Source organism: Dreissena polymorpha, chromosome 11 (assembly GCF_020536995.1).
Source record: "Dreissena polymorpha isolate Duluth1 chromosome 11, UMN_Dpol_1.0, whole genome shotgun sequence".
NCBI lineage: Eukaryota > Metazoa > Mollusca > Bivalvia > Myida > Dreissenidae > Dreissena > Dreissena polymorpha.
Window position 1 is genome coordinate 59,040,517 of NC_068365.1, and position 25,582 is coordinate 59,066,098.

Here is a 25,582-nt window from a genome sequence, read left to right on the forward strand (position 1 = left end):
CCACTGACCTGTGCATTCCTATATTCCGACCAATACACACGCAGTCCCAGCCAATCAAATGCCACGCAGCGAGCATCACGCGCAAAATCCAACTTGCTTGGTTTCTCTGTAGTATTCCTCCTGTGCATGAAGATGTCGCCATCATTGCTGGTCCAAAACACTTTGTCTTCATACCATGCTAGATCTGAAAACAAAAAATTCTTTATGGTGATTTATCACTCATGGCCTTATATTGCGTCATCACTTTTTAAAAGGTAATGATGTTGTTGCCTTGGCTCTGATTTCTCAAATATTCTAGAATCTGTTTTAACAGAATTAGTATAAACTCACTTTGCTCCTATTGCAATACAATGTGCACACATTTCATTGTTGAAATAAATATTGACAAGCTTTAAATGGAAATATGTGATTAAAACAAACGTCACAGAGACCACTTAACATAAAAACTTTATGCTAACAAGAGATGTGTTTGTCAGAAACACAATGCCCCCTTCTGTGCCGCTTTGAAGCCATATATTTGACCTTTGACCTTGAAGGATGACCTTGACCTTTCACCACTCAAAATGTGCTGCTCTATGAGATACAAATGCATGCCAAATATCAAGTGGCTATCTTCAATATTGCAATAAGTTATGACCAATGTTAAAGTTTTTGGACAGACGCACAGACTGACAGACAGACTATATTCCACCCTTCAGGGGCATAAAAAGAGTTTTAAATTGTATACTTTATATTCAAACATACATACAAAGAAACCGATTTTAGATACCTCAATTTATTAGAATTAATTATTTACTTTAGAGAGAAGCTTAAGACAGTTCTGGTGCAGTTCTCAATCTGATCTACATATGAGCTGTGCTCTGTGAAAAGGGGGTTTAATGCACATGTGTAAAGTGTCGTCCCAGAGTAGCCAGTGCAGTCTGCACAGGCTCATCACGGGCAACACTTTCTGCCTAAACTGGATTTTTGCCAAGAAGAGACTCTCTGTAAACGAAAAATATAATAAAAGCAGAAAGTGTCTTCCCTGATTAGTCTGTGCAGACTGCACAGGCTACTCTGGGACAACACTTTACGCACATGCATTTAACCCCCTTTTCACAGAGCACAACCCATATCAATTTAAAATTGATAAGTTAACAAGTCTCTCAACAAAACAATACTTTTCAGAAACAATTTAAATTATTGACATTGAGTTCTTGTAGAAAATTACTTTTCGTTCACCACACCCAAAATTATGGTGAAGTGTTAACAAAAGTTTTATTTCATGATAAAGGAACGCAACAGGAAGCCTCAGAACAAACAACAAAAGGGCAACACAATACATGGAACATGACAACAAGCTATCATTAAAATATCATGCAACTGAATTGAAAAATTCTAAAGAACAATCTGTTGGTGACATAACAATTATTGTTTTAGGCGTGTGGAAATCACAAAATATTTTTTTGTAATTTAACACATGAAAAACTTGACAGTTCATTTACAAGGAAGCCATTCAACCCACTGAAGATAATACTGTATTGTTTGTTACAAATTACACCGCAATCAAACTTGCAAGAAAAAGATTTAGGAATTAGATTCTTTAAGAAATATTGTTATTTGTCATCATCATCATCATCATCATCATCATAATCATCATCATCATCATCATCATCATCATCATCATCATCATCATCATCATCATCATCATCATCATCATCATCACCATGTTTTTTGCCATGTTCACAATCATCATCATCCTAATTATTTTCATAGTCATGTTTATCATGGTTGTAATAATGATGATTTCGCATAATTTTTTCAGCTTCACTATAATCATCATCATCACCACCATCACCACAATCAATGAGATCATCATCAACATCATGATTATATTGCACACCAATTGTAATTATTTTCCAGGAAGCAATATCGCTGGTCACCAACCTGCTACTCCAGGGTAAATGGGCCATGTGTCCACGATGGTTTTACCCACAACACCATTGAGGGCCACCTCTTGTAGCTGGTGCTTGACAGCCACTATCAGATAGGCACTGTCACTGTCAGCTGAACATGCAAGAGTTCATTGCGATTTATTTGGCAATTAGAAGACATTTGAAAAAGGTTTAATACCAATACAAATTGGGAACTTTTTAACACATGACAATCCATTTTCCAAATCAATAAAACAAACCAGGTTGTTATAATAAAAAAAAATCAATAATAATATAATAACTATTATTACAATTAATTTATATAATTATTATCATATTGTAAAAAAAACTGTTTTTATCATAAGAACTATTATTTTGTAATGGCATTTGTAAGCTTCTTTGTAAAGTTTATTTTAACCTGAAACCTGTATGAGAGACAAGTAATATGAGGAAATTAAAATTGAAGTTAAAATCACTGAAAAATTAATTCTTACCTTGTTTTAATGTTTTTCCCAAGAAGGTTGCTGACCACGGACCATTGCCGGCCCTTGACTTGGCTCTGACCTTGACCCTGTAGTCAGTATTTGGGTAAAGGTCAGGAACGTTCAGGGACAGTCCCTTGGAAGCTTCAATGCTTTGAATCACATTGCCTTGCTTGTTTAGTACTGCAACCTCATAATTCCATTGGTTGAATGCTCCTTGGCCTGTGAGTACATAGCATATAAATATTGTATCCATTTACAAACCTCTATTTTGTGTGCCCATCGAATAGTGGAAGTAAATAAATTATTTTTGTAGCTATGAATGACTCAAGATAAATATTTGGCAGTGTTTGGTCCCAAACAAATATGATTGAATGCACAAAACACTATTGGCCAATCAACAGGCTTCAGTTTACAATTCATTCAGCCATCAGGAAAGCATGGCTTAAATTGTCTGAAGGTGATTCCTCTGAGAAGGTTCTTCAAAAAGATGGAACAAAATGTTTACTTATATAAAGACAATCTCATTATTCTACGTGAGCATAATTCAGGGATGAGATAGCAATTGTGTAATTGATATCGAATGTGCCTCGGGCACCAGAATACCAAGGATTCAATCCCCACAAAAGAAGCCTTGATGTAAGTGGTATGCCGCTAAAATAAAAAGGCAGGTTTTTACAAACAAAAGGACATAATTACCTTGGTAATTTAATTTCTGTGTCACCTGCCATGTCACATAGGCTTGGTTGGATGTGAATAGAACTTGAACATCCCGGGGTGGGCTCAAAGGAACTGAAAAGTGGAGAGGCGATAAAATAATGGACCACATTTGGACTCCACTAATCACTAGGTACAAACAACTTTTCACTGTTATGACTTGGGTCATATAAATATCCTAAAGTTGAGAAATTTAAAGGTCACTTTGGTTTGAATTTCAATACATGACCACATAGATTTAGCTTATTTTTTTGTAATTTGTGTACATTTGCAAAAACAAAAAAACAGTTCTTTATAACATCAAGAAGGATAATTAACATAATTTGATTCTTAAATGCATCAAAGAAACATTGCAGAAGGTATGAAATTTCAATAAAATTAGTGACTTACTGAAAATAATCTTATAATTTTTGTGGGGTCTATTTTTCATGTGTTTTTTCCATAACAATTTCAAATTCAGCTAAGAATATCTCTTAGCACAGTATAAAAAAATAAACATATTAAAAATCAAATGAATATTTCATTGCCATTTATTTGTAAAATGGTAGACATTACATTATGCAGATATTATTTCAAAATCCAAACAATGCATAAAGGGCAACTAAAAAATGACAAAAGTATGAAATGCCTTTCCTTAACATTTTCCAAGCAAATAAATATCATAAATGTTCAAAAGTGCTTTTTTCAAATGTAGACGTATTGAATAAGATTCTACATAAAGTAGCATTAACAACAAACAACATTGAACACTTTCCCACTTTTAGGCAGTGATAATTGCTATATGCAACCATCATAAAACCAGAAAACCTGTGAGTGACTCCCTGTCTGTTCAGGTTTTATGGTGTTTGCTGATATCTTAAATTTATTTTCTAAGGAACTAACTCGTCAAAGTGTGTATCTGGGTGGCCAAGGGTTAACCCTTTCAGTGCGGGAACAGAATTTTGAAGGCCTTTGCGAACAGTTTGGATCCAGATGAGACGCCACAGAACGTGGCGTCTCATCAGGATCCAAACTGTTTGCTATTCTGATAGCATTCTTTGAAAAAAAATCGAAGAAAATGCTAATTTTAGAAATTCAGCAGACGACATTTTAGCAGACGACAAATTTCCCAGCATGCAAAGGGTTAACTCACCTGGCACAGGCTGAGAATTGGGGAAATACAGATTGAACGCAGTGAAGTGTCTCTCCAGCAATGCTAAAGAATGGTGGTAATAAGTCCCATTTCCTGCGTCATACTCCTCACTGAACATTCGCGTCCCATTGGTCCAGACGTATTTCCCATCATACTTCACTAAGCTTTCTATGTTCAGAAAATGTGGTCTCGCTACGGTGCCTTTGCGGGTGTCTGAAACACTGGACCCATCCAGAAATGCTGACATTATGGTATTATGAGTTGAATTTGGGTAATAGATCAACAGGTTTTCGTAATCTATTGCAAACCCTGAGATATCGGCATTTATAAGATGGGTGGGGTAGGGTTCACCATGTTTTCCTGCATCTGCAAGGTCAATGCGAAACAGTCCCTTCTTGCTAGTATGATTGTAGATGGAGTAATACAGATACCTGCAAATAGAATGTAGTCCTAATGTAAGTGTTTGTTTAATGTTTAGAAACAACTTAGGGCTAAGTGTTGGTAATTGCAGTAATAACTGTTTGGAGTTCTTATGTGTATGAATTAACCCAAAACAGCCCCAACCAAATTCAATTGACAGCAAACAGTGGAATGACAAACCATAAGGTATTAACAAATTAACCAACACTAAGCAGGAAATTATTTTGATTAAATTTATATAATTTGTCTTTATATTTTATGAGCTATTTTAATCTATACCAGGTCGCCTTGGCGTAGTGGATATGGTGTCTGCCTAGCGACCAGAAGGTCATGAGTTTGATCCCCATCGTGGGAGCATTCTTTAGATCTCTCTCAAAGACACCAAGTACTGGTTCTAGTACCAGGAAACAGGCTCGACAGCGCTTCAATAAGCCTAAGGCTTTTGATGCAATTGAGCGAAAATAAATAGGTTTAAACTAAACTAATCTATACAAAAGTCTTTTTTCTTAAAGAAAAAAAAACACCAAAACATACCAGCAGGCTTTTCCGTGACATCAAAAACAATTCATATTACATGTATCTCAGTTTCATTTACATTGAGTGAATAATAATGTGACGTCTTATGTCATGTTATTTACAATGAATATATTTCACTCATGTGTCAAAATCAAATGCATAATTAGCAAAAAGTAAACATGTTTTATAACTTCAATACAATATTTTTACTAATCATTTGTTTTTTGTGTACTGCACAATACAGAAATAATTTATTTGACCAAAATTTGCTTGTTTGCATGTTTACCAAGTGTGTTTCAGTGCACAATTTCATGGACTTTCTGGATCTACTTTTACAACATTACCCTCTGCCCATGGTTTGTTGAAAAATAACCTACACTGATTTTCCTCCTTTGTCTATAGGAAGCAAGTTGCGGGTAGTGGTAGAAACAGAAATAAACTTGGTTGGTTTCAAGTAGAAACACACAAAATAGTGAGGAAAGAAAGCAGGAAGACAATAATAATTTTGTAATAATTAGTTAATGCCTCCTTACCCACTCAGTGGATCTACTTTCAACACTTTTGGAGAATATGGCATAATCTCCAATGCAATGTCACATGAGAATGGTTGAAGTAAAGCGCATTTGTAAATCTGGAAAAAAAAGTATGTATCAACCTCGGTATAAAGAACTAATTTTATTTTAACAAATTCTGCATCACAACACAAAAATATAGCTGTTTCTTCAAAATAAGAATATAATTCATTACCAGCCTTATTGTAAAAAAAATAACCACTGGGAAGTCTTCTGGAGTCCTCCCTTGAAACTCTGTTTTTTACAGGCCAACAATATATTTTTTCAGAATTTTGTCCTGTGTGGACTTCCTTTGAATGCAAAAAATGGGTCAAGTTGTGTCAAACAAGTAGTCCTCACTTACAGCATAAACACATCATCACTAATCAGTATTTTGTTCTTAAAGTTCATAAAGAGTGATATAGAGACAATAATTTTTAATCTATCATTTTTATATCAATTTAAAAAACATAGATAAATCCAAAATACCCGATGACCATCTGCAACATAGGAGTAATTATGTAACCAGTCCACATCAATGGAGGTGGGCTGTGAGAGATATGCCCCTCGGTACATGTCTGAATCTAAAAGCGTGCCGTTAATATCCACCATCGTCACACGCCCGCTGTCGTCTGCTATAAGCACGATCTCTAAACCTGTGTGGACTCCAATACCTGTGTAAACAACAGCAAAAATCACATAGTGATAATGCTAATTTGTTAACACATGAGTTAACAAATACGGATTATAAGTTTTTGTTCACAAATGTGTTAACAACTAGCTCATTATAGTTTATTAACAAAAGTGTAAACAAAAAGGAATTATTAAGATTTTTTGTAAACAAATGTATATAAAAAACAGTGAATGTTATGTTTTTTTTAAAACAAATTTGTTAACAAATAGTGATTATAATATTTTGATAACAAATTCATTAACGAATGCTGATTACAATATTTTGTTAACAAGTAGGGATTATCATATTTTGTTAACGAATCCATTCACAATAGTGATTATATTATGTGTTAACAAATATGTTAACAAATTAGGATTGTACTATTTTTTAAATAAATATGTTGACATGTAGTGATGATAATATTTGTTGACAAATGCATTAATTATTAGGGAGTATTAAAGTATTTTGTTAAAAAAAATATTAAAAATAATATTTTGATACGAAATGTGTGAGGACTTAATATACCAAGTTAATTGATTAAGAATTTCATCATATATTAATAGAAAAATAAATTTTTTAATATGAAATAACAGCATATTTCAATTAAAACAGAATAGAATAAATATAATATTATTCTTTGATAAATTCTGAAATCAAACCTAGATGATAATAGCTGACATTAGTTATAACTATCAATACTATTATGAATTAATATTCTTATTCTTTGCTCCAATAAAAGTATAAAAACAAATTTCCTTTTTTACACACAAAAATCATAAAAACATTGCTGAGTATCAATTAAATAAGAAGTACCCTTCAAAAACATTTCATGACAAATAATTATAAAATCAAATTCACGATACTGACATGCAAACAATGTCCATCCATCACACATTGTAAAACCAAAATGTTTGCAGTCTGTTCCATCAAAACAGATATACATCATGAATGAGTTTTGAACATGAATACGAAAAATTCAAACTAAAGTATTTTACTCTTTTTCAAACAAATATTGCTTCTTATTATGTTAATTATATGTATCGGTAAAGAAGGAAAACATATTATAAATATCTTATCTTTAACATTATATAATATAATCTTATTCATCATACTATCTCTTTTTTTTTACAAACTTTAACATGCTACAGAACAGTTAAAAATAAATTGAACTGATCAACAGAAAGAAGTAAAATTTATCGAAAAACAAAATCAAAGACCAGTTTTTCTTTAATTTTACAAATGAAAATGCATTAAACATATTTTTTGACACACCAAAAAGGAAATATATTTATAAAAAAAACAAGTAAACTGCTAATAACATTCGTGTGACTTCAATATCTATTTCATTTTGCATTCATTTCATATAAACAAATAATGCACAAATTAAGGAACTAAGTCTTGGAAATTTGTAATACACGTTCTGATGAAACAGACTGCACATTGTATTAAATTGTAATGAATTGTCAGTAAATGAGGTGAATAGATTGAACACATGAATATATAATTCCAGAGATACAAATTCGATCTCACTCCTTGATTAGCAGATTGCATAATAAACTGACACATTTATGACATGTTTGTACTTTAATTGGCAATTTTTACTTATTTTTGTCCCTTAATAAAACAAAATTCATCAAGTTTTCGTAAGTTTGGTTTAAGATTTAAATAAAACACCAACTCATTTGTTAGAATGCTATTTAAGTTCTTATGAATTTCTGTAAATATGAAGAATATTGAATTCAAACATTAATTTTTATTACAACATCCTGAGAAAAATGGACATAACATAAATGAATCTGATTGGATGGGAAAATCTGTGAAACCACAACAACCAATGAGAATGGAGTAGTCAGACAACCATGGATTTTGAATGGGTAATTTGAAAATGAAGTTGAAAATGAAAACACACGATTGGTCAACCGGTTTACCTTGGACAAGTTCACTACTTGAGTTACTTTCGAATAATGTGGTTTCCGCTAAGAGGCGAAGAAAAAAAGCATAGGGATAGTAGAACATTTACTCAAGTATCAAATTATGTTGAAAAACAATTTATAATTAATTAAGATTCAAAGGACAAACTTTTTTATGTCGAGCATTATTCAACTTCTTCCAACTATAATAGCATATTCAAAACATATTAAACAGTTGTTATTGCCTAATCATTGTTATACATAAATGTTACTTTCGCTTATAATACTCCTTACAAACGCCAAACAGCTTTTCAGAGAATTAACTCTATATTTCATGCTCCACATATGAGTACCAGTATTTAATTAAGTTACACATTCCCAAAAGATGATAAAGTTATATTAACATGTATTATTTATTTTGTTATTCCCAATAACTTTTTGATTGATTGATTGATTTATTTCGGTATGGAATACACTTTAACTATAATTATAGACTCCTAGAGCATAACCAATTGATATGACAACATACATACATTTGAACCTTAAACTATACATAAAAGTAAACAATTCGCATATATTAGCTTGTAAAAACATGGTATTCTAGTGACGATTTAAAACCACGTTCCACCCTGAAAGAAGACACAAATTAGTTAAAAGATTAACCCATTTATGCCTAGTGGACTCTCCCATCCTTTTAAATTGGGTCAATTTATTTCCAAAATTAGGGATGTCTAGTATATTTCATTCTATATTTAGAATATTTCTTACAGAAATCCCTTTAATCAAACAGCGCAGACCCTGATGAGACGCTGCATCATGCGGCGTCTTATCAGGATCTACGCTGTTTGCCAAGGCCTTTTTTCTAGACGCTAGGCATAAATGGTTTAAATAAGTAATAGGAATCTTTTGCACCCAGGTGGAAATCTGAAAGTGGAATTTAACATATGTGAGAGATATATTGTATATTGCCATTTTCCTAGTTTAACATGTACCATTTATTTGACTCTAAACTAAAACAAAGTGAATGGAAATCTTTTTTTCTATCCAAACTGGCAAAGAAAACCATCCATTTCCCCTAAGTAGTTATTACTGTTTGTACAATCCAATAACTATTGCCATCCATCATACACTGCAGAGAATGCAAACTGGCTTATTTGAAAGGCTTCTAGAAGCACAGAGGCTGTCTCAGAGTCGCGCAACAACAATGTCTGAAATGTCAAAGAATATTATATAGTATAATAATCATGAATGATTTTTGCCTTGAAGCATCGAATATACATCATTATCTTCCTTGTATTGAAAGTTTAGTCTGGTACAAGGCAAACTGAGTTTGCAGTCTCCCTTTTTTGCAATACCAATTATCCGGGTAAAACAAGAATGGCATTGTCACACAAATATTCCTCTCAAAAAATTATAAAAGAGGTAAAGATTGAAAAAAAAGTCTCAATTGATTTCTCATTGACCATGTTCTTGTGTGAACCACTCTGTCTCAGTTAACTTGTGACTTCCACAAAGCTATTTGAAAATTTGAGTTATTTATAGATTATTTTTTGCCTGCTTTGACTTTGACCCATTGACTGAGTCCTGTTTTTGACACTCCTTCTCACAATAATTGTTATTTATGCCAAGTAATTTTAGAATCAACTCAATTATAGTTTAAAGGGTTGATCTTTTGTATTTGACCTTTGACTTTGAAAAAGGCTTGACCTTTCACCTTGAAATGTGACCTTGATCTACAGGCTGAGTCCTGTGCATGACAAGATGTCTGACACTAATGGTCACTAAATGATGCCAAATTCGTTCAGAATCCATCCACTCTTAACCCTTCGCATACTGGGAAATTTGTCGTCTGCTAAAATGTCTTCTGCTGAATTTCTAAAATTAGCATTTTCTTCGATTTTTTCAAAGAATACTATCAGAATAGCAAACAGTTTGGATCCTGATGAGACGCCACGTTTTGTCGCGTCTCATCTGGATCAAAACTGTTTGCAAAGGCCTTCAAAATTCGGTTCCAGCACTGAAAGGGTTAAAGAAACTGTTTGATGTTGACCTTGAATGTGACCTTGTGATTACCATTCTGTTCTTATAATTATTTCCTAGTAATTTAAAAATCAAACCATGCTAAACACAGTAATGCTCAGCAGAAAAGATTTCTTGAATTTGATCTTTGACCTTATATTGTGACCTTCACCTTGGATGTTACCTTTAAAAGGGATTGGATCTTGGAGGCCACACTCAGTTTCAACATGCTTATCTCTTCTTCACAGTTATTGGAAAATCCACAAATGTAGGAATGATTTTCCTATATTGAGGCTATGACCTTGAATTGTAACCATGTCTAAGGACCTTGGTGAGTTTTGCATGTGATTTTATGGCCCATCATGCTCCTTTTTTTATTTGAAAATTAATTTTAGAAGGAAAAAAAGACATGCTACAGAAAAAATGATTAAGAATACATTTCTTTCATTGGAACTTTGATATAACCTTGACTTGAAATTATCATCATTGGACTTTCGTAATGAAATCTGGCTAATTTTTCTTATTACATGCATGTTCATCTGCCAAGTTATTTTAAAGTTCCTCAAAATACTTTTTAAATTTTTAAGAAGTTGATTTCCTAATGGAATATAAAAGAAAAAGAAAACAATTATTCAGTAAAACAAGAGATGTGTTTGTCAGAAACACAATGCCCCCTAATGCACCACTTTTTTTTACTTTTGACCTTGAAGGATGACCTTGACCTTTCACCATTCAAAATGTGCAGCTCCACGAGATACACATGCATGCCAAATATCAAGTTGCTATGTTCAATATTTCAAAAGTTATTGCAAAACTTTACTATATTAAAGTTTTTAATTTTTGACCTTTGACCTTGAAGGATGACCTTGACCTTGACCTTTTACCACTAAAAATGTGCAGCTCCATGAGATACACATGCATGCCAAATATCAAGTTGTTATGTTCAATATTTCAAAAGTTATTGAAAAACTTTACTATATTAAAGTTTAAATTTTTGACCTTGGACCTTGAAGGATGACCTTGACCTTTCACCACTCAAAATGTGCAGCTCCATGAGATACACATGCATGCCAAATATCAAGTTGCTATGTTCAATATTTCAAAAGTTATTGCAAAACTTTACTATATTAAATTTTTTAAATTTTTGACCTTTGACCTTGAAAGATGACCTTGACCTTGACCTTTCACCGCTCAAAATGTGCAGCTCTATGAGATACACATGCATGCCAAATATCAAGTTGCTATGTTCAATATTTCAAAAGTGATTGCAAAACTTTAATATATTAAAGTTTTAAATTTTTGACCTTTGACCTTGAAGGATGACCTTGACTTTGACCTTTCACCACTCAAAATGTGCAGCTCCATGAGATACACATGCATGCCAACTATCAAGTTGCTATGTTCAATATTTCAAAAGTTTTTGCAGAACTTGACTGTAAGGTTTAAGTTTTGGGACAGAATGACAGAATGACAGATAGACAGACAGGCCAAAAACAATATACCCCTGATCTATCGATATGGGGGCATAAAAAAAAGTTTTTAACATGTATGAAACTTTCACCCTCTGTGAATCACATTTAGTTAATATGTTTACCCAGTAAGCAACATTTAAAGCACACCCCACCCAATCCTACTTAACATAATGCCCTTCATTTATTTCTTTTCCTATATTCCATACTAAAAAACAATCATAATAATTACATGCAGAGCAAAATATGCAGATGGCATCTTTGTCTTAGAACACTGGCATGCCATGTTCTCTCTCGAAATAGGCAGCATTTTCCCTTTCGCGCTTGTAACAAACAGACTACCTGACTGAAAGATCAAAGTATAGCATCCTTACATCTTTACATTTTATTTTTTTATTTACAAACTGCATAACAATTGTTTCTATTGTAAGCTGTATGGGAGGCCTCAGTGAGTTGTAATTACTTGTTCAACTTGAATAGTTTCTCTCAGCTTTCCTGTGATTTAGTGGTTCTTGGTAATTATAAATCATTTACCTGCTTTATAATGGCTTATGCAAGTATAATGCACTGGTGTATGTAACAAAAAAACTTTACAGAAACATAAGTTATAAAGCGAAACAAATTATATCTGATTAATTAATGCCAAATATGATAATTACCAGTTAACTGATATAGCCAAATTCTTGTTGTTGGCCTTAAGAACGTATTTGCATAAAATTATTGAATAAAATAAAATACAGTGCTCAATATTAACTTTCAAATCAACTTGTTTAGTTAGTCAGACTAGTGCCGTAAAACGTCACATGTCCTGACCAAATGGTTACTTGTCCTATCCCTAGAATGTAACTATGTAAGTTTTCAGAATTTATATAATAAAATGTTCACAGAAGTTCTATACTTTAAAAATCATTTATACAAATTGCATGGCTAAAAGAGTGTCTATTAATGTTGCCTTAAACTCTTTCAATATAATTATATGCACAATTACTTTTATTGTATAAACTATTAAACAGCTAATAATGATTTCACAACATCTTTAGAAGCATTATTATTATAGAGCTATTTATTGTACATAAAACTTATATTCATTTATAAACAAACCAAACTGACAAGAACTTCATCTTTTTACATTTAATGTAAAAAACTGACTTAATATTCCGAATGTCAGAAGATCGTGAGCAAAATATAAGGGAAATAAACATGACATTTTGCTATTAATTGATTTATACAATTAATCTCCCTTGTAAACAGCATATAAAACAGTGTGCTAGTATTGCAATACCTCATGCTTTTTTGTTAAAATGTCATGATTTAGTTTTAGTAAGACATTTCAGCCAAATTACTTTATTTTTGTACATATTATTTTGCTAGTTTATTAAAGAACATAAACACCTTTACTTTGTACACTTGTCCCTTCAGACTAGCTGATATCTTTTCTATTTGTTCGACCTTCATTTTTGTTGTCCCCTTCAGACTTTTATTAATATTGAGCCCTGATGAAAACACAGTGCATTTCCTCAAGCTGACAAAATAAACATACAGTAATGTATCATTTCTATATGACAGAAAGTTATGAATGTGTCACAAATTGTAACAGAATCCTTGAAAGAAAAACAACTTAAATAATTTTGTTCCATCAAAAAGATAAATAAATGACAGAAAATCATATCTGATTCGTCACAAATGAATTAAAGAAGGACATTTGTAAAAAACAACAACACACCTCTCAATATTATGAGAGAAACATACCAATTGAACCAAAAAAAACCCACTTGCAAAAAGTTAATGTGAATGTGTTTTATGTTGGAAAATGCCTCACCCCTTCGTGTACTCTCATAAAAACTTAGTGTGCTCTCATAAAAACAATGGTGAGCAATCCTTTTTTCTTCATTATAATAATTATTATTATGCGAATCACACCAACAAAGAACATTTTTTTGTAAAAGTAATGCATTACCTAACCACTAAATTATCAGCTTTTATTGGCACATGACCCTGCATAATGTGCAATGTATTAGGAAGAAATGTCCGCTATTTCCAAAATGCTGATAGAATAAGTGCTAACATGGAATCAAGTATGTTAGGTAATAGATTTACCTAACTTAATAATAAAGTCAGGTAAAGTACAAAGTACTTAACAACTTTGTACTAAATAAGTGTTTTCGATTAAATATTTTTTACGAAACGCTGTTAATTGGCAATTAAACAATTATTTGTGGCTGTCATGTTCATGAATTTTGCCACAAGGAGGTGAACAAAGTTGTTAAAACCATGCATCAGAACGACAAGAAGTTGTTTCACTAAAGAGTGATGAAAGTACAGAGAACATTATATCTGATGTCTTTTATTTGTGCAATCATCATCTTATTTTAAGACTGTGAACCAGTAAATGAGAAGTTTCTAACTCTTTCCCACTCAAAAGCAAAGTGAAAATGGCAATGTGAAAACAGCATAAAACCAGAACAGCCTGTGAGTAACTTGCAGTCTGTTCAGGTATTATGCTGGTTGCTGCTCATCAGTATCTAAGTGTTTAAAATGAAGCCTTTAAAACTTGAATGTAGTAAGAAAGTTCTTTAATTTAATTTAACTTTCTAACTAGCTCTTATAATATTTTTTGTCCAAATAAAGACTCTTCTTGATGAAAATTCAGTTTAAGCGGAAAATGTCTTCCCTGATTAGCCTGTGCGGAACGGAATATTTAAAGGCTAATTGGGGATGACACTATAGGCACATGTATAAAATCTCCAAAAGAACAGTAATAACAGAGGGGAATGAACTCATTTCATATATATGTCAGAGAAGGTAGGCAAAAAACAACCAAAGATGTTGCCAAGATTTTGTTTACATTGACAACACTTCACCAATTATTACAACATTACATCATCTTTCATTATTATTTTGAGCAAAAGATTTTGTTTTGTATGCTATTTTTAACTTTGTTTGTCTTGTGTATTATTTTCATAACTTTGTTTGTCTTTCGTGGTATTTTTATATCTTCAAGAACAATTAACACATGGAATTAAATTTCAATTTTTGGCCATAAATAATATCAGGTATTTTTGGAAACAATTTCAGAGTTCCAATTGCAGCTTTCTGAATTCAAAGCAAGATAATTAAATATACATTTGTTGCTATATAATAAACATGGTTTTATAACAAATTTTATGCATATTATATATATATAACAGATTACAAAACACTGCTGAAAAAAAAATTCGCCATCAGCAAGTTGACTGGAAATCTGTAAAAACAAAATGAATAAAAATTCTAACAATTTATTCTTTTTCCTTCACTGCAAAGAAAAAAGCTTTTCATTAAAATATAAAATTCACTAGCCAATTCTCCTTATGCAGATTTAACTTAAACTCTACAAACCTTACTTTCATTCAAATATCAACGACTTTTCAAGCATTTAACTGTTAATCATAAAAAAATGCAAAGAAATTGGCAAAATTGGAAAGTCATTTTGATGATTTGGTTTTTCACCCAAAGTGACACAAGGATTGAACATATTTTACTAACTTGTGCAATAAAGATTGTTGACTAGTGGAATAACCTTAAATGCAAAAAATCATTCTCAATCAAATACAATACATCTTATAATTAAAAATAATACCTAAATAATAAAACAAATAGCTACTCAAAGCTCACCTGTAACTAGTATGCTCTTAGGTTTTGTCACGATTTTCTCATAGTCTCGCGTGAGTAGCTCCAGTAGGCGCTGCTTGACAACGTAATTCTCTGCACCAAGAACCAAGTATGGTGTCTCCTTCATGCTCACTGAAAATAGCCCTTTCAGTGCGGGAACCGAATTTTAAAGGCCTTTGCAAACAGTTTGGATCCAGATGAGACGCCACAGAACGTGGCGTCTCATCTGGATCCAAACTGTTTGCTATTCTGATAGTATTCTTTGAAAAAAATGAAAGAAAATGCTAATTTTAGAAATTCAGCAGAAGACATTTTAGCAGACGACAAATTTCCCAGCATGCAAAGGGATAGAAAACATTTTTTTTAATGGAATGCTGAGATGAAAGCAACAAATGAAATTGTAACTTCTGTATTTTACCATGTATCACAAGCAAACTTGTGCAACATGCACATCATTTTTTAATGCCAATCATGGTGTATAATATGGATATTGAGGATAGCACATTTAGGACTTTGACGCGAATTGCATGCTGAATACTGTTTTTTTATGCTGAGATTAAAGCAACATGTAAAATAGTAACTTCTGTATTTTACTATGTATTACATGCAACCATGTACAACATGCTGTGCATAATAAATGCAAAAATACCGTAAGTAGAACTTATTTCAATTGGCTGTGATCTGTGAAAAGAGGGTTTAATGCATGCGCTCTAAGTATCATTTCAGATAAGCCTGTGCAATATGCACAGGCTTACCAGGGAAAACAATTTCCGCTTTATGATATTTTTTCTTTTAATGAAGGTCTCTTTAAAAAAAATCCAGATGTCAAGTGTTGTCCCTGATTGCACAGACTGCACAGGCTAATCTGGGACATTGCTTTAGGCACAGGCATGAAATCACCTTTTAACAGAGGGTGGCTCAATCAATGGCGCGTTATGTTGCCCATGATTCAAGTCATAATTGTAACAGCAGCTATGATCAAAATAACAACCGTTGCTAATTTACTGTAATAATGACCTGCCAGTTCTGGGACTTCAGATTGTTCTTTTTAAGCTTATCTGTTGGCTTTCTATTTGAATTTGCACTTCCAAACTATACAGAAAAAAAATGGACTTGAAGAATGACCTTGACATGTGTATGACATTGACTCATTCACTTAAGAAAAAGTTTGATGTCAATGTGATTTATTTTTGTTAATTGGCAACAATTTACCTTATTAATAACTTGAAATCCTGATCCAGGTGGTGTAACCTTAGAAGGGTGCGGATAATTTTTGTTTTTAAGTTTGACATGGACCTATGACCTTTAAATTTATCTTGACCTCTTGTACTTCAGGTTTTGGGGTCATTATACTATTACTTGCTACTCTCCATCATGGAAGAAGGACATAAAAGCACACACACAATCCTGCTCATGCAACCGCTGCCACACACAAACAAAGGAATGTCCTTGTGAATGTTAGTTTCACTGTTAACTGCATGCAAATGTGACCAAAATTACAGTATTTGAATGTAAAGTTCACAATCTTTATAAAGGCTTTATGTGTGATTAACCAATCAAGTCACATCCAATCATTACAGCATTTGTTACTTCATCCTCAAAATTTCTGTTTTGTAATGAAGCCAAAGGAGTTAATCAGCCCCAACAGAAAGAACAATCCATTAGGATCATTACAGGGATATTAAACCAGTGCAAATGAGCTTTTTACGACTCCATGGGGACTGAGGGTGATTAATCTTCAGCACGAAAACTGTCTTGGTACTAATGGTGTCTGTTGTTGTGCCATTACTAGACTAAAATGGACTCTATATGCTCAATCCCACTTACTTACTTCTTGGAATTCACTTTTTAAAAATGCACCATTTTGATAAACAAGAGCACCGCCTTGCGGGTGCAGACCGCTCATCTATTTTCTTTTTAAAGGTGAAGGGACTTTCATTTTCAATCACAAAGGAGGGAGGGGTGGAGTGAAAAGGGGTGTATAGTGTGGGGGCGTGGACATTTATTACATTATCTTCCAAAAATGCGAATATATAAACTATATAATAAAAATAAATATTTGTGTTTTTTTAACCGTTTCAAAAAAAAAAGGGGGGGTGGGGTGGGGGGGGGGTATAGTGTGAGGGTGTGGTGGTCATTTGTGAGATGATCTAAAACAAGAAATATCTTTTAAAAAGATATACGGCGTTGATTGTGGTCGATGTTTATGAACGATCAAAAGTTATCTCTATGAGATAAAAAGTAGCGGATGCCTTTTTTCTGCGCAGTTCTTAGCTACATCATAAGCAAATCAATTACGGGGTGTTGCGCCAGATTTCGTGGCTTATTTTGCTTTATGTGATATTATTACTCAGATATCCATATTTACAGAATAGAAAAAAACAAGAAACATGAAAATAAACGAGTGCATATAGGTCAGCCGGCAATACTCGAATCTTATTTAATTGCATAATTATAGTATAGTGAATTATTGTGCTCATGCTTAATAAACTGGTCTAAATGGATAAATATTTCTAATTAATTTTATCAAAATTGGTCCTTATCATGCAAATGTTGAAACCATATTAAAAATCGATGATTGACATACCACAATAATATCGCCGAATATCTTTATTTAGTATCTTTCTGATCAAAACAGACTTCAAGTGCACAAAGTTTACGAGACGGCGTTTATATAAAGATTTCTGCAACTGACCGCAAACTGACCTTGATACCTTGCGGATTGGAATGCAATGCATTACAGTCACTACGTTATTGTCAGTAAGACCGGTGTAACACAATGATCGCAACCCCTTCTGCGAACTCCGGTGATGAACTGTATATAAACTCTGACTTTCACAAATGGCCGCGAATTGACCCGAAACCTCGCGAGTTGAAATGCAATGCAAGTAAGTACTAAATATGACAACATAGCCTTTAGTATAAACGCTTTTGCGCTGGGTAATTCTCTGAAAATAAAAGGTGAACGCACAAACTGTATTTATGTCGAACATTGATTGTAAAACTGTTCTATCTATTGAGCCTTTTCATTAGAGATAAAATTGTTTCATGCAGTAAAACAGTGTTACAAAGACGCGGATATGTTTCCAATGTTCTGGTGTTATACTCAAATCAGCCAATGGAATAAATGAAGTGTATTCATTCGTACCTAGCCGCGGGAAATTTTATTTGAGTATTATTGGACACTTACAAAGGTCAAGTCAGGGTGAAAAGCTGGCTTAATACAGCTTACGCCGAAAAAAAAAAAAAATTAGGAGGGGGTGGAATTCGGGGGTGGGGAGGGGGGGGGGGGGGGGGGGGGGGGGGGGGGGGGGGGGGGGTGGGGGGGGTATTCTTGTGTGCGATGGTTAGACCGTATTTCAAACATAAATTATAAAAATAAATATTTGTGTTTTTTAACCGTTTCAAAAAAAAATAAAATTGGGGGGGTGGGGGGGTGGGGTGGGGGGAGTATAGTACAGTGTGAGGGTGTGGTGGTCATTTGTGAGATGATCTAAAAAAAAACAAAAAAAACAACATTTAAACATTTAGGGGGGGGGGGGAATTCGGGTTCGGGGGGGGGGGGGGGGGCGGGGCGGGGGGGGGGGGGGGGGGGAAGGTGTTCTTGGGTGTGATGGTTGGACGGTATTTCAAACATAAAATAATAAAAATAAATATTTGTGTTTTTTAACCGTTTCAAAAAAAAAAATTGGGAGGGTGGGGTGGGGTGGGGGGGTATAGTATAGGTGAGGGTGTGGTGGTCATTTGTGAGATGATCTTAAAAAAAAAAAAAAAAAAAAAAAAAAAAAAATACGGGGGGGGATTCAGGGGGGGGGGGATTTGGGGGGGGAATAGTATAGTGTGAGGGTGTGGTGGTCATTTGTGAGATGATCTTAAAGAAAAAACCTTGACCCTTCACCACTCAAAATGTGCAGCTCCATGAGATACACATGCATTTCAAATATAAACTTGCTAGCTTCAATATTGCAGAAGTGACATTACATGAGCAATTTTGACCCATATATTTGACCTTGAAGGATGACCTTGACCTTTCACCACTCAAAATGTGCAGCTCCATGAGATACACATGCATGCCAAATATCAAGTTGCTATCTTCAATATTGCAAAAGTATTCGTAAAATAAGCGATTTGGGCCACATATATTTGACCTCTGACCTTGAAGAATGACCTTGACCTTTCCCCACTCAAAATGTGCAGCTCCATGAGATACACATGCATGCCAAATATCAAGTTGCTATCTTCAATATTGCAAAAGTACTCATAAAATGAGCGATTTTGGCCACATATATTTGACCTCTGACCTTGAAGGATGACCTTGACCTTTCACCACTCAAAATGTGCAGCTCCATGAGATACACATGCATGCCAAATATCAAGTTGCTATCTTGAATATTGAAATACTGCAAAAGTGTACATTAAATTAGCTATTTTGACCCATATTTTTTACCTTTGACCTTGAAGGATGACGTTGACCTTGAGCTTTCACCACTCAAAATGTGCAACTCCATGAGATACATATGCATGCCAAATAAAAAGTTGCTATCTTCAATATTGCAAAAGTTATTGCAAATGTTAAAGTTGGCGCAAACAGACAGACAGACAGACAGACAGACAGACCAACAAACCAACCAACAGACAGGGCAAAAACAATATGTCCCTACTATAGTGGGGGACAAAAAAAAATTAGGGCGGGGATTCGGGGGGGGGGGGGGGAGGGGGGGAGGGGGGGGGTATTCTTGGGTGCGATGGTTGGACAGTATTTGAAACATAAAATAATAAAAATAAATATTTGTGTTATTTAACCGTTTAAAAAAAACCATTTTGGGGAGTGGGTGGGGGGGGGGGGATATAGTATAGTGTGAGGGTGTGGTGGTCATTTGTGAGATCTTAAAAAAAATAAAAAAAAATAAAAATTAGGGGGGGGAGATTGGGGGGGGGGGATTCGGGAGGGCACGGGGGATGGTTTGGGTGGAGTCTATTGTGGTATGTCAGGTAAGAGTAGTTTTGTCAAAGTATCAATCAAATCTAATCATAAATAAAGAAGTTATGGCATTTTTAGCAAAATTTAATAATTTGACCTTGAGAGTCAAGGTCATTCAAAGGTCAATGTAAAATTCAACTTGCCAGGTACAGTAACCTCATGATAGCATGAAAGTATTTGAAGTTTGAAAGCAATAGCCTTGATACTTAAGAAGTAAAGTGGATCGAAACACAAAATTTAACCATATATTCAAAGTTACTAAGTCAAAAAAGGGCCATAATTCCGTAAAAATGACAACCAGAGTTATGCAACTTGTCCTTTTACTGTACCCTTATGATGGTTTGCGAGTGTTCCAAGTATGAAAGCAATATCTATGATAGTTTAGGGGTAAAGTGGACCAAAACACAAAACTTAACAAAATTTTCAATTTTCTAAGTATAAAGGGCCCATAATTCCGTCCAAATGCCAGTCAGAGTTACATAACTTTGCCTGCACAGTCCCCTTATGATAGTTAATAAGTGTTGCAAGTATGAAAGCAATAGCTTTGCTACTGTAGGAATAAAGTGGACCTAAACACAAAACTTAACCAAATTTTCAATTTTCTAAGTATAAAAAGGGCACATAATTCTGTCAAAATGCCAGTCAGAGTTACATTACTTTGCCTGCCCAGTCTCCTTATGATAGTTAGTAAGTGTTGCAAGTATCAAAGCAATAGCTTTGAAACTTAAGGAATAAAATGGACCTAAACACAAAACTTAACCAAAATTTTCAATTTTCTAAGTATAAAAAGGGCACATAATTCTGTCAAAATGCATGCCAGAGTTATCTAACTTTGCCTGCCCAGTCCCCTCATGATAGTAAGTAAGTGTACCAAGTTTGAATGCAATAGCATTGATAGTTTCTGAGAAAAGTGGACCTAAACGCAAAACTTAACCGGACGCCCACGCCAAGGTGATGACAATAGCTCATAATTTTTTTTCAAAAAATAGATGAGCTAAAAATGTTATTTGGACCTTCAAAATTGGGGAAAACACAAGTTTTATTTATGAATCAAAGAACAGGAATCTCAACGTATTCAACTGATATATAAAGTTGTATTACAATCTTCAATAACTAATAGTTATGCTTTGCACAAGAAAGTACAACTCTTGATTCTAACACGGCACGTGCCAAATTTCATATAAACAAAGAAGAAAATCGTCCATGGGTTATTCTGCAACAAATCATGGGCGGAGCTTATACACCGAAAGCATACGCTGTAGCTAAACAAAACATGCCGATACATTTTCCACCAGCAGACATGAAATGGTTTTTTATCCATCCAGTTTGGCTGTTATTGAGGGCGGAGATCTGATCGACAGAACAGCCGAAAGCTATTTTTTATGGGCGGAGCTTCACATAAAATAGTATGCAAGAAAAATAAGATACATTATATAAATCTTTAGTAAAAATCGTGTTAGAATCGAAATAATTCGTGTACGTTATAGTTTGTTGTCGAATAACCCACGGCCTGAAGTTTAGATGCGTGGTTTCAAATCACTCGTGCTTTGCACTCGTGATTTAATCCCTACGCATCTAAACTTCCGGCCTTGGGTTATTCGACAACAAACTATAACGTACACGAATTATTTCTTAATTAAAGCATGATGCTCTCTTTATGTTTAAGAAATTCAATCTTAATATTGATAATAGCAATGGAATGATGAAGAACAGAAGAAAAGATCAAACAGCAATAACGCTGCAAATATTGAAGAAAGAGTTATGTTCCTCTTTCTCTACACTTTCCATTAAAGCTCTTTATTAAAGCATGACGTTTCATTTGAATACATGCAATTTTTTTCAAAAAAACAAAACAAATGGCGAAAACTCCAAAGTACTGTAGTAAGATCTGTATACAATTTCTATGCTGATTGATCAAAAACATGTGAAATCTAAAGTGTTCACAAGGTTTTACTAAAGCCATCTAAGGAAATCAGTTCCATCCCCATGTGACCATGTTTTTTAACGGACTGGAATCATTGTCAGACTCCGTTGAGATATCATTAGAAATTTTTTTAATGTTCTGAGAAAGTTTCAGGAAAATGTGACTAAAAGAGTATTCTCAAGGTTTCTCAACTTGGCTGCTATATAAATAGAACAAAGTTTATATTCTAACCAAGTTTTATTAACATTCAACACAAAATGTTACTTCTTGGGTGCTGCTTAGATGTCACTATAGCCATATAAGGAAAACTGACCTTTCCCTGACAGCCATATTTTCAATGTCCAAAACTGTTTTTGAACAAGGCCGAAATATCACTACAACATAAATCTCTGAGCAATTTTTCTTAAACATTTGTCGAAAAATATATAACTTTGAGATTGTAAACAAGAATTTTCTTTAATCAGGCCTAGTGACCTAGTTTGATACTCTATCACAGGCCGCGGACGATGTAATTTCTATATGGCTCTCATTAAGCGCATAACAACGGGATAAACACTGGCAAATGTATCACATAACTATAATATAAATATGTAAATCATAAAGCAGCTTTAATAACAATGACCCACTGTGGGCAAAAGAAAGCCTGTGTCATAAATCATCCATTTTAAGTAAAATGTACTTTTATTTATTAAATACTTAAAAGATTTCTGTAGATAGGTGTGTCATATATAAGATTATGTCACCACAAACACTCAGATATATGTAAGGATTATACAATAAACTGTATATGATTTGTTCTGCTTTTCCATTAAAAGTAGTACCCTTAGTATTATGATGGGATTTAAAGGTCATAAATTAGCCTATCTCTTTGAAAACAGAGCTTAATGCATGTGTGTAAAAAGTCCTTCCATATTAGCCTGTGCAGTTTGCACAGACTAATCAGGGACGACACTTTCGGTCCGGTCAGTCTGCACAGACTAATCAGCGATGACACTTTCGGTCCGGATTTAATTTTTGTTTAGAAGAGACTTCCCTTAAATGAAAAATTCCATTAACAAGGAAAGTGTCGTCCCTGCTTTGCCTCTGCAGACTGCACAGGATAATAAGGGACAACATTATTTTAATTGATTAAGCATTTTCTTCGTATTTTTTATATGATTTGGGTTTAGTAAGATTGCACAAAATTATAGCCATAGAAAGCGTCATACATTTGAACCAATGATAGCAATAGAGAAGATGGGCATGATGGCCCTGAATCTCTCACCTGAGTACAAGGTACACAAATTGTAAACAACTTGATCTGGTGACACTTGTTCACTCAGATTCAAAGATAATCATTCTGACAATGTTTCACAAACTTTGAGTTATGAATGTGGCATGTAGAATAGCAGAAAGGTTTTATTTAAGATTTTAAGAACTGGTATTCTAGTTTTAAGGTGCAAGAGACCCAGAATCAAACTTGGCCCAAACTTTGTGAAGATAAACATTCTCACCAAGTATAAATTTCAACCAAGTTTCATTAAGATTTCATCATACATGCGGCCTCAATAGTAGTAAAAAGGTTTTTCTAAGATATGAACTCCTGACACAGTTTTTGGACGCACAAAACCCATGTTGATTAAAATTTTGCTTACAAATTGTCAAGATAAACTTCTGACCAATTTTCATCAATATTGAGTCATAAATGTGGTCTCTTATAATGGAGTAACAATTTTTTTTAAAGATTTTACCTGATGACCTAGTTTTTGGTTGTACATTGCCCACATTCAAACTAGGGTTGCATCCTGTCAAGATCAAGATTGACCTAGTTTCATCACGATCGGATGAAAAATGTGGCCTCTAGAGTGGAAAAAAGTAGCTAAACGTTGACTATAAACAAGCGCCACAAAAAACTCAAGATTCACAAGCTGGCTAACAACAAAAACTTACTAGGGCGCTGGTAGCCGGACAAAGACTTACCAGCAGAACTCATTATGAGCACTTCATGCTCAGGAGAGCTACAAAATGGCCTGATTTATATCTTTCTGAACAAAGATATATTGATGTACATTCTGTCATAGAAACTGACACCAACTCTCCCCCACAGAGCATAAAAAAAATATTTTAGACAGCTACAAATACGTCAAAACTACATAATAGAAGAACACAGCAAAAACATTACATTCAAAGTGCCCTCTAAAATATACTCATTCCAATGTTTTCTGAAACTCTAAGACTCTGGGATAGGCTCATCTTGTTTGACAAGGGACAATCTCAGTCTGTTCATTACAATAACAATAATTTAGGGATAGCAGTTCACTTCAATTATGTCTCTTAATTAATATACAGCAACAATGTCCCCATTTTCTCAGCAATTTTTTTCCCACTACATTATTTCCCTCCTTTGACAAAAATTGTATATATGGTACTAAAGTACAGTAGGAGAAATTTAGAAAAGAACAAGATAGAACAGTATAACACCAAATTCTCGCAAATCTATGTACCAACATCATCCCATGAGAGAGTCAGTATGTCTCATCTGCACCTGAACAACTAAGACTGATAGCCTGTTCTGGCTTTCAAGAGAGGAATCAGTCCAGACAAAACAATCTGGGGTAAAAACTTTCCCATGAGAGAAATGGATCTGCAAACCATCTGCTGATAGGACAGAGAAATAAAAGGGACATGAAGCCCTTATCCCAAGGGAGTTGTGGGAAAACCCAGCATGCTTCCATCTTTTAATTACAATTTTGACGGGTTACTTAAACATCTATGTGTGCAATAATATTCCCTATTTAATAATGAAATTGTTCATAGACCCTACTTTCAGTGATAAAACAAGAGGCCCCAAAGGGCCCTGGGTCGCTCAACTGAGAGACTTAGATGGAAAGAAACAAAGATTAAAACTCTTCAGCGATTATTTTAAGTTATTAGTATGACAAGACTGACTTTAAAAATAAGGTGTTCCAAAGTATTCACAATAGGCCTATATAGAAAATTACCCACCCATCCAGGCCATGTTTTTAATACCCAGATTTTTTTAAAATATATATACATTTGTATAAGGAAAATGCTTCTTACAAACATATAGAGAAAACTGCCACATCCCCTGGCGGCAATGTTTTTCCACTGATCACGACCATTTTCATACTCATCCGACATATCAATAAAACCAATGTTTTGACCAAGTTTCATGATGATTGGCCAAAAAATGTGACTTTTATAGTGTTCACAGGCTCTTTCAGTAT

The 25,582-nt window shown here is 33.9% G+C and overlaps 1 protein-coding gene across 1 annotated transcript in view; it reads right to left on the minus strand.

Annotated features, from left to right (window-relative positions):
• LOC127850271 (proto-oncogene tyrosine-protein kinase ROS-like) overlaps positions 1 to 25,582 on the minus strand; it is a 103,082-nt gene that overhangs the window by 37,915 nt on the left and 39,585 nt on the right. Inside the window, exons 7-14 of the mRNA XM_052383164.1 lie at positions 15,454 to 15,582; positions 6,221 to 6,405; positions 5,714 to 5,811; positions 4,245 to 4,675; positions 3,095 to 3,187; positions 2,408 to 2,617; positions 1,927 to 2,046; positions 9 to 184 (exon numbers count right to left, since the gene is read on the minus strand). Coding sequence (XP_052239124.1) covers positions 9 to 184; positions 1,927 to 2,046; positions 2,408 to 2,617; positions 3,095 to 3,187; positions 4,245 to 4,675; positions 5,714 to 5,811; positions 6,221 to 6,405; positions 15,454 to 15,582 — 1,442 coding nt within the window. The remainder of the gene's footprint in view (positions 1 to 8; positions 185 to 1,926; positions 2,047 to 2,407; positions 2,618 to 3,094; positions 3,188 to 4,244; positions 4,676 to 5,713; positions 5,812 to 6,220; positions 6,406 to 15,453; positions 15,583 to 25,582) is intronic.